Source organism: Molossus molossus, unplaced genomic scaffold (genome assembly GCF_014108415.1).
Source record: "Molossus molossus isolate mMolMol1 unplaced genomic scaffold, mMolMol1.p scaffold_m16_p_6, whole genome shotgun sequence".
Lineage (NCBI taxonomy): Eukaryota > Metazoa > Chordata > Mammalia > Chiroptera > Molossidae > Molossus > Molossus molossus.
The window spans coordinates 58,047,835-58,059,117 of NW_023425399.1; the positions used below are offsets into that span (position 1 = coordinate 58,047,835).

The 11,283-nt window shown below is 41.4% G+C and overlaps 1 protein-coding gene across 1 annotated transcript in view; it reads right to left on the bottom strand.

Annotated features, from left to right (window-relative positions):
• Positions 1-3,573, bottom strand: part of LDLRAD4 (low density lipoprotein receptor class A domain containing 4) — a 42,544-nt gene extending 38,971 nt beyond the window's left edge. The window contains exon 1 of the mRNA XM_036245052.1: positions 3,418-3,573. Coding sequence (XP_036100945.1) covers positions 3,418-3,522 — 105 coding nt within the window. The 5' untranslated portion in view covers positions 3,523-3,573. The remainder of the gene's footprint in view (positions 1-3,417) is intronic.
• Between the last annotated feature and the right edge of the window lie 7,710 nt (positions 3,574-11,283).

The window sequence follows — 11,283 nt, forward strand, 5'->3', positions numbered from 1 at the left end:
AAGGGTGGCATTTAGCACCTGGTAAGATCAGGAGATCCCCACTCCAGCACTACTGATACTTGGGGTCAAATCATTCTTTGTTATGAGGCTGCCCTGTGCATTGCAAGATGTTTAGAGCATCCCTGTAGCAACTCTCTGAGTTGAGGGAACCAAAACATCTGAAATTGTCAAATGGCCCCTAAAGAGCAAAACCACCCTGGCTGGGAACCATGAGTGTAAATGAATCAGACTGCTCTCCCAAGGGAATGGGTATTTTTTTTTTTTTCATTTTTCTTTTATCCTCACCTGAGGACATTTTTGCATTTTATCTTCAGATACAGAGGGAGGAAGAGAGGGAAGAAGAGACAGAGAGAAACATCAACATCAGAAAGACAAATCAAGTGGTTGCCACCCACACGACCCCAACCAGGGCCAGGGAAAAACCGCAATCGAGGCACGTGCCCCCAGCAGGAACCAAACCTGGGACTCTCTTGTCCGTGGGCTAATGCTCTAACCGCTGAGCCAAACTGGCCAGGGTGGGAATGGGTATTTCTTAAAAGAAGTTCTAAGGAGGCTAGAAGCCTGGTGAGGAAGCACATTCCTGGGCAAAAGGATTCCACGTGACAAGTGGCTGCACCCACAGCGTATCTGTATTTCTATCTGTGTCCAGGAAGGAAGTCAAGTTTCTTTCTCACTCTCTTTCCTCTTTTGACTATAAACTAGGCTAACGGTCCTAGTCATGAACTGGGCCTGAATTGTCTTGGTCACGGTGTAAAAATGCATCTTGAGTTTGTGAAACGTTGAACAGAGCACACTGTTAAGCTGTGAAATATTCACATACCCATTTTATTGAGAAGGAAAAATCAAGCTTTGGGAAACAACAACATTAATATTGAGCTCCCAGGGGCAAAATGTTCAAGTGTCTGTTTAAAACAATTAGACCTCTGCAGACATGGGCTTAGCTATTGATTATCTTTATTTGTCATGCAGTGTGTGGCCCTGAAGAAACCTCTAAAACTCACTTAATTACTTTCTTGATTTTGAGAATGGGAGGCTCTGCTACCCATGGGGACCCACTTCCAAATGAAACAGAACACACATCCCAAGTAAAATCACATTTGAATTTTTGTTTTTCTCTTTGTAAAACTGTCTTTCTGCTGGTCTCTTCTCTTTGCTGGTGCTCACATAGTGTCACTGTATGTATGCCTGGCCCATCGCTTGACTGGGCAGACAGCTCCCAGTCTGGGGACAGAGACCAGTGTGCAGGTACTAAGGCAACAATGCTAGGGACAGTGAGAGGGTGCATGGCTGGGGTCTGCACTGAGGCGTGGAGGAAGGAGCCATCCCATCTAACCAAGGCAAGGTAAGTTAGGTGGAAGAAAGATGATCCCCGAAGCAAATCTGAGGGGAGGACAGTGGTAGTGGGGCTCAGGCTGGACACTGGAAAAGCAGCCTGAGTTGCCCAGGTGCAGTGACTCCAAGCACTTTGGGGCTTGAAGCAGGAAGTGTAAGATGAGGAACTTGGACAATTCATGGCAGGTACTCCCCAGAAACTTGAGAGCTGCATATTTATGATAACAATGAGTGCACAAGTTTTACCTATTTCTCCCTAAGGGTAGGGGTTGGTATTTATAGTCCTTGCATTAAGGCTTCAGCAAAGCAATGATAGCCAGTTCTTTTGTAGTTCTGAAACTATTGCTGTGTCCTCGCTCTTTAAACTCAGGAGAATTATGTGTATTTTGTGATCAGAACTTCAGAGTAATTAGTTCTCTCCTTCAGGTAATGGGGAGTGGGGTAGTCTATAAGCTTCAGGACACCAGTGTCCCTGAGTCTGGACCCCACAGGTATCAGACTGCTGGGATAACAGGGGGCCCACAGGGAAACCATCATGGTGTGATCAAAGCCATGTTAACAAGGCTGCAAGGCACTTGTGGACTGAACAGATGATCTGGAGAGATAGAAGAAGGGGATAGCAGAGGATGAGAGAAAGCAAGAAGGACTAATACTGGTAGCTGCCATAGCATGCCACCTCACCTCCACAGGTCTGAAAAGTAGCACACAAAAATCCTGTCTCTTTGCTCTCCCTCTGTATGTTGTGGCACAGAACCCTTGACAAACCTGAGTTCTGCCCACAAGGACAGCCGACCTGATGGCTCACTGAACAACTCTGCAGCCCCAATGAAGCACAACTCTGACCCCATAAGAGGTCCCAGGGGCCCTGGGCTGGGCTGCACCATACCCACTGGGACAGCAGTATCTCCACACTCATGATGGTCTTCCTAAGCTGTTACCAGACAGCCTTCATCCTGACACACACTCTGAGAGGCTCATATTGTGGGGGAATTTTGCCTCCTTTGCCCACCACTAAAGCCAAAAATTTGTAAGTGCCTAAATTCCCTACTCCCAAGCCTTTCTCTAAAAAAACCACCAGAATCAGGCCTGGCCAGTATGGCTGTGTTGGTAGGAGCATTGCCCTGTACACTCAATTCCCAGTCAGGCCACATGCCCTGGTTGTAGGTTTGATCCTCAGTCAGGGCATGTGCAGGAGGCAACCAATCAATGTTTCACATCGATGTCTCTCTCTATTTTTTTCTCTCCCTTCCTCTGTCTAAAATCAATCAAATAATAAAATAAAATAAAAAATATAAAGCCACCAGAATTATAGATTGTAAAACTAGCTCAGAACAGAAAGTTCCAGTGGCCTTAGGCGTACCAGGTACAGATCATAGAGCAGCTTAGCTGAATATCAGTGTTTTATTTTCTAGAGAATGGTGGTTCAGAAGTATCTAGAAACCTTAAAAAACCAACCTGAAGAGCCTTACTAAAAGGCTGTTCTGTGATCCTCCAACACAACCCAACCTGCCCTGATGCCCTGAACCCTTGCTGTCCTGCCACCACCACTCCTGCTCACTCACAGCCTTGGCACTCCTGAACCTCCTCAGAGTCTTAGAAATGCAGGTAGTGAACATAAGTGCATTTAAGAACAGGTCTCTTCATAACAGCATGGATGGATCTCACAGTGTAATGTGAGTGAAAGAAGGCAGACACACCAAAGAACACTTACTGTATAAATCTACTGTTATAAAGTTCAAAAGCAGATGAAATGAACCCATGCTGATAGCCACCCAGGCAGTGGTGATCTTCCTTGGGGTATACTGGAAGTGGGGCCTGAACGTACTTCTGGGAGCTGGTCATGTCTCTTTGTTGATTGGGTGCTGGTTACACAGGTGTGTTCAGTTTGTGAGAATTCAGTGAGCTGAACATTCATAATGCAATGCTTTTCCATAAGTACATTAACCCTCATTAGAGAATTTTCAATACTTCTGAACCATCAGGAGAGGCCGTCCTGCTTTGTGGCCATCATGGACACCCAGTCGCACTTTTGGAACCTGGGCCAGAGGTCCAGGCAGCAATGAAGAGGTCCAGACCTATACATACCTGCTGCAGCCTGTCCTCTTGCCTCCTGTTCTGACTTGGACGGTTGATGAAAGACCGCGTGGACACTTTGTAGTGATTCAGCAGGCAGACAATGACCACAACCATCACCGTAACCACCACAATGATGATGATGATCTGGGCAAACTCCAGCTCCGCTGTGATAGAAGAGGAAACCATGTTAACTATGTGTCCCTTTTCACCATCACTCACTCAATTCTCCAGACCCCATCTCCTCAAGACACTCTGACCATGACAACCACGAGGCGTTGAAGGCCTCTTGCATGAATCTGGTCCTCACAGAACTCCATGAGAGAAAAACTATTTTTTCCCCAGGTCTGCTGCCCAAGGCCACTGCCAAATTTTGACATTCTAATAACATTTAAATAAAGGGAGACCCAGGAATGGGGCTCACTTTCCAGCAGACCTTTGGTGCTCGGCCTAATCTGAGACAAAACTGTCTCTTCAATTTTACAAAGAGAAGAACCTTAAGAAAATGTATTCCATTGGCCCCATAAGACCTCTAGAGGTGCTGTGCTATAACTGACACCATTTCACACATGAAACTCAAAGCCCAGCCCAGTGTGCATGCCACAGGCTGACTGCCACATGGGCTATCCCTTCCTACTGGGCAGGCAAGCCCTTAAGGGCCATCTCTAGGGTATGAAAAGCTCAGTGATCTCCATCACCTAAACTCTGTTTCTGACAGATGACACCACACCCCCACCCTTAGGGCAGTTAAGTAAGACTCTCAAAACTGAAGATATTTCTCCCAGTGTAATCTCTCTAGGAAAGTTAAACCTGTCTTTAAATGAAGAATGACATAGCAGAAATAAAGAACACATTGGAAGGAATAAACAGCACAGTAGAGGAAGCCACAAACTAGATCAGTGAATTAGAAGACAGGGTAAAAAGAAAAAAAAAAAAAAAATCACCCAATCAGATTACCAAAAAGCAAAAACAATTAAAAAGCAGGAAGGCAGCTTAAGGAAACTGTGGGACAACTGAAAACATAACAACATTTGCATCATAGGATTTCTAGAAGAAGAAGAAAATGAGCAAGGGTTAGAGAATATATTTGAAGAAGGAGTGACAGAAACTTCCCTAGCTTGGTGAAAGAAAAAGGCATACAAGTTCAAGAAGCACAGAGAGCCCCAAGTAAGAAGAACCCAAAGAGGCACACACCATAACACATAATAATTAAAATGTCAAAAATTAAAGACAAAGAGAGAATCCTAAAGGCAACAAGAGAAAACCAACAGGTTATCTACAAAGGAACGCCCATAAGGCTATCAGGTAACTTCTCAATAGAAACACTACAGGCTAGAAAAAAATGACATGAAGTAATCAAGGTAATGAAAAACAAGGATCGAAATCCAAGACTACTCTACCAAGCAGAGCTATCATTCAAAATAGAAGGTGAAATAAAGAGCTTCCCAGACCAAAAAAAAGGCTAAAGGAATATATTAGCACCGAACCAGCACTGCAAGAAGTGTTAAAAGGACTGCTGTAATAAGCAGTAGGCTCAGGAAGCAAAACATAACAATAATGAACAAAAATGAGAATAAATAAGTACATATCAATAATAATCATAAATGCAAATGGATTAAATGCTCAGATTAAAAGACACAGAGTAGCTTAATGAATATGACTCATATATATGTTGTTTACAAGAGACCAACCTCTCAACAAAAAACTCATAGGTTGAAAGTGAAGGGATGGAAAAAATTTTTCAAGCAAACAGAAAGGAAAAACAAAAAACAAAAAAAAAACCTGGGGTAGCAATATTCATTTCTGATAAAATAGAAGGCCATAACTAGAGACAAAGAAGGCCACTACATAATATTGAAAGGATCTATTCAACAGGAGGATATAACCTTGGTAAACATATATGCACACAACATAAGAACACCAAAATACATTAAAAATCTCCTGGAGGACTTCAAAGGAGAAATCAACAACAGTACAATCATAGAAAGGGACTTCAACACCCTGCTGACATCACTAGATAGATCCTCTAGACAAATATTAACAAGGAAACAGAGACTCTAAATGATGCAAGAGATCAAATGGATTTAATAGATATCTACAAGGAATTACACACCAGAACTGCACAATTCACATTCTTCTTAAGTTCACATGAGACATTCTCAAAGATAGACCACATGTTAGGACACAAACTAAGTCTCTACAAGTTCAAGAAGATTGAAATCATAGCAAGCATTTTCTCAGAACATAGTGGCATGAAACTAAAAATCAATTACAACAAAATCATGTAAAAACATTCAAACACATGGAGGGTAAATGTCATGTTACTAAACAAGGAATGGATTACCAAGGAGATAAAGAAAGAAATTAAAAACTTCCTGGAAACAAATGAAACAACAACAAAATAATACAAAATCTCTGGGACACAGCTAAAGCAGTCATGAGAGGGAAGTTCATAGCACTACAAGCCTACCTTAAGAAATAAGAACAATTTCTAACTGATTTTCTAACCCTACAACCTAAAGAATTAAAAGTAAACAATAAGAAAAACCCAGAGCAAGTAGAAGAAAATAAATAGTAAAGGTCAGAGCAGAAATAAATGACATAAAGACTAAAAAAATAATTCAAAAGATAAACGAAACAAAGAGCTGGTTCTTTGAAAAGATAAACAAGATTGATGGACCCTTAACCAGACTCACCAAGAAACAAAGAGAGAGGACCCAAATAAACAAATTAATAAATAAAAGAAGAAAAGTAACAACAAACACTATAGAAATACAAAAGATAATTAGAAAATACTATCAACAATTATATACCAACAAATTGGACAATCTAGGCAAAATGGACAAATTTGTAGAATCACACAGTCTCCCAGAACTGAATCGGGAAGAGATAGAAAACTTCAATAGACCAATAACAACAATTGAAGATGTAATCAAGAAAACTCTCAGAAACAAAAGCCCAGGCCCAGATGGCTTCACAGGAGAGTTTCACCAAATATTCAAAGAAGAACTAACACCCATTCTCAAACTATTCCAAAAAATCCAAGAAGAAGGAAGACTTCCAAACTCGATTCATGAGGCCAGCATAATTCTAATTCCAAAAACAGATACACTACAAAAAAGAAAACGACAGGCCAATATCCCTGAACATAGATGCCAAAATCCTCAACAAAATATTAGCAAATCGAATCTAGCAATACATTAAAAAATTATTCACCATGACCAAGTGGGATTCATCCCAGGAATGCAAGGCTGGTACAATATTCGCAAATTAATAAATGTTATATACCACATAAACCAAATGAAAGATAAAAAACCACATCGTCATATCAATAGATGCTGAAAAAGCATTCAACAAAATCCAGCACCAATTTCTGATAATGCTCAGCAGTTTCGGAATAGAGGGGTCATATATGGACAAAATAAAAGCCATACATAAAAAACTTACAGCCAACATCATACTCAAGGGACAAAAACTAAAAGCATTTATCTAAGAACAGGAACCAGACAGGGATGCTCACTTTCGCCACTCTTATTTAACATAGTACTGAAAGACTTAGGCATAGCCATTAGAAAGAAGAAAACATTAAATGCATCCAATTTGGAAAGGAGGAAGTGAAACTGTCATTATTTGCAGATGACATGATGTTGTACACAGAAAACCCTAAAAACTGCATAAAAAATCTACTAGATTTAATAAATAAATTTGGCAAAGTAGCAGGATACAAAATTAACATCAAGAAAGTGATGGCATTCTTATACACCAATGATGAACTCAGAAAGAGAAACTAAAAAAAAATCCCATTTACCATTGCAGCAACAAAACAAGATACTGAGGAATAAACTTAACCAAAGAAGTAAAGGGCCTGTTCTCAGAAAACTACAGGACACTGAAAAAAGAAATAGAGGAAGATATAAAAAAGTGGAAGCACATACCTTGTTCATGGATTGGAAGAATTAACATCATTAGCCCTGGCCGGTTTGGCTCAGCAGTTAGAGCATAGGCCATGAACCAGAGAGTCCCTGGTTCGGTTCCCGCTAAGGGCACATACCTCGGTTGCAGTTAGTCCCTGGCCCCGGTTGGGGTTGTGTGGGTGGCAACCAGTCGATCTGTTTCCCTCCCTCTCTTCCTTCCTCTCTCCCTCCCACTCTATCTCAAGATAAATGCAGAAATGTCCTTGGGTGAGGATAAAAAAAAAAAAAAAAAAAAAGGATATCATTAAAATGTCCATACTACCCAAAGCTCTCTGTAAATTTAATGCAATCCCCATTAGAATGTCAACAACACATTGCATGGAACTAGAATAAATATTCCAAAAGTTTATATGGAACCATAAAAGACCCTGAATAGTCACAGTAATCTTGAAAAAGAAGAACGAAGTAGGAGCAATCACAATATCAGATATCAGATAATACTACCGAGCCACTGTAATCAAAATATCCTGCTACTGGCACAAGAACAGGCATATAGATCAATGGAACAGAACACAGAACCTGGAAATTGACCCAAGATATTATGCTCAATTAATATTTGCCAAAAGTGGCAAGAGCATACAGTAGCCTCTTAAATAGCCTCTTAAATAAACAGTGTTGGGAAAATTTGACAGCTACATTTAAATAAATGAAACTAGACCACCAACTTATACCATACACAAGAATAAACTCAAAATGGATAAAAGACTTAAATGTGACTCGTGAATCCATAAAAATCCTAGAAGAAAATGTAGGCATCAAAATTTTAGACATCACACGCAGCAAAATTTTCACTGATAGAACACCTAAGGCAAGAGAAACAAAGGTAAAAATGAACACATGGGACTACATCAAACTAAAAACCTCCTGCACTGCAAAAGAAATAAGCATCAAAATGAAAAGGGAACCCAGTATATGGGAAAGTATAATTGCAAAAAATACATCAGATAAGGGGTTAATTTCCAAAATATATAGAGTACTCATGCAACTCAACAGAAGAAAGACAAATAATCCAGTTATATTGGGCAGAATGCTTTGCCTATGTCCCTCAGTGGTTGAGCATTGACCCATGCACTGTGGTCGCTGGTTCAATTCCTGGTCAAGGCACATGCCCATGTATGAGCCAAATCCCCAGTGGAGGTTTGGGGGAGGCAGACAATCAATGTTCTGTCTCATTGATGTTTCTATCTCTCTCTCCCTTCCTCTCTCTCTAAAATCAATAAAGGAAATATAAATGGGCAGAGGACCTAAATCAACACCTCTTCAAACAGGACATACAAATGGCCAAGAGACATATGCAGAAATGCTCAACATCACTAATCATAAGAGAGATGCATTAAAACAACAACGACATATCATTTCACACCTGTCAGAATGGCCGCCATCAACAAATCATCAAACAACAAATGTTGGAAAGGGTGTGGAGAAAAGGGTGCTGGTGGGAATGCAGACTGGTGCAGCCACTATGGAAAACACTGTGGCGTTACCTCAAAAAATTAAAAATTGAACTTCCATTTGACCCAGTGATCCCACTTCTAGGAATATACCCTAAGAAGCCTGAAACACCAACCACAAAGAATATATGTACCCCCATGTTTGTAGCAGCACTATTTACAATAGCTAAGATCTGGAAACAACCCAAATGTCCATCAGTAGACGAATGGATAAAAAAGCAGTGGTACATATACACAATGGAGTACTATGCAGCTGTGAAGAAAGATCTCTTATCCTTCGAGACAACATGGAGGGACCTGGAAAGTATTTCCTAGGTGAAATAAGCCAAACAGAGAAAGATAAGTATCATATGATCTCACTTATTTGTGGAATATAATGCACATAACAGTCTGAGGAAGGGGATGGTCCCAGAGACGTGGAAGTGGGGTACAGACTGACAATCCCCAGAACAACAATAAGGTATCACCTCACACCTGTCAGAATGGCTGCCATCAACAAATCATCAAACAACAAGTGCTGGCGAGGGTATGGAGAAAAGGGGACTCAAATATACTGCTAGTGGGAATGCAGACTGGTGCAGTGACTATGGAAAACAATATAGTGTTACCTCAAAAAATTAAAAATTGTACTTCCATTTGACCCAGTGATCCCACTTTTAGGAATATACCCTAAGAAGCCTGAAACACCAATCAGAAAGAATATATGTACCCCCATGTTCATAGCAGCACTATTTACAATAGCTAAGATCTGGAAACAACCCCAATGTCCATCAGTAGATGAATGGATAAAAAAGCAGTGGTATATATACACGATGGAGTACTAGGCAGCTGTAAGAAAGAAAGATCTCTTATTTTTTTTTTTTTTATCCTCACCCGAGGACATTTTTCGATATTTTGTTCAGATAGAGTGAGAGGGAAAGAGAGAGAGAAACATCGACGTGAGAGCGACACATCGAGTGGCTGCCTCCCCGCACGACCAACCAGGGCCGGGGACAAACTGCAACCAAGGTACATGCCCTTAGTGGGAACCGAACCCGGGTCTCTCCGGACCGCAGGCCAACGCTCTAACCGCTGAGCCAAACCGGCCAGGGCAGATCTCTTATTTTTTGAGACAACATGGAAGGACCTGGAAAGTATTATCCTAAGCGAAACAAGCCAAAGAGAGAAAGACAAGTATCATATGATCTTACTTATTTGTGGAATATAATGAACAAAATAAGCTGATGAACAAAATAGACCCAGAGTCATAGTAGTAGTGTAAAGACTGACAAACCTCAGAAGAGGGGGACATGGGTGGTGAAGGAAAGAGATAAACCAAAGTTATATGCATATATCCGTAACCAGTGGACATAGACAACAACGCGGTGGGGGTAGGGGTGGGGCAGTGAGGGAGGAATAGGGAGGAGGGTGTCAATGAGGGAAAAAAGAGAAACATCTGTAACAAAAAGAAATTAATAAAAGAAACTGCAAAATATTTTTCTAAATTCCATTAATACATGCTTCACACAAAAGTAAAGTGCCGTGAAGCTGCTTCTAGAATAACAGCACACTGAACTGGCAATTAGAGAGGTAGGTGATTCAAGCCCTTCAGTTTTGCAGGGAGGAAGCAGAGGTTCAGTGCTCAAGGTCAGCTCTAGAACCCAGATTTTATGCTTTCTGGCTTCCAGCTCATGGCTCTGCTGAGTGCGGCTATCTGTTTTCCTCTCAGTCTTCCCATACAGTAAAACAGTGAGAGGCTAAGGAAGATGGTAAGAACTTTTGTTGTGAGGTGATATAATGAAGGGCAAGAGAAAGAGGGAAGAATTCTCTCAATTGTGCTGCTGGATCAAATTTGCAACAAATATATACATGTACACTCATACACACATATATGTACATACAGATATATACAAATGCACGCACACAAAAACACATATGTAAACACACCTACACACATGGGTAGAAAGCGTTCATGCACACATATACACACATGCATATAAACACACACGTATGGGTACACATTCACAAGTCATGAACACGCACATACACACATGCACACACATGTACATGTACACACAATGCAGACCCTCTTGCTGCAGCAGGACTCAGGCTGCTGGCCAGTGGGGAAGCATTATAGGCTCACACTTGGGATGATGCTGTGTGCCTCCACCATCCACAACCTGGGAACAGAGGGGCAGGGACTGGGATGGGGGTAGATGGAGCATCTTCCTGAATTCCACCATGTCCTGTCCTGTCCTGTAACACTGTCTTCTACTCCTGTCCTTGGACCCTACATACCTGAGGGACAAAGATTTATGTAGTACCTTCTGGACTGGGCTGGACTGCACTGGGCTTGTAGGGGCACTGGTCCAGAGGTGTGCCTTGGAGAATGGAGAGCTGAGTGTGAGGGAACTGAACTGTTGAGCTCCATATGGTGAGCAGTTGAGGCCAAGTAGGTTTGCTGGGTGCACCTC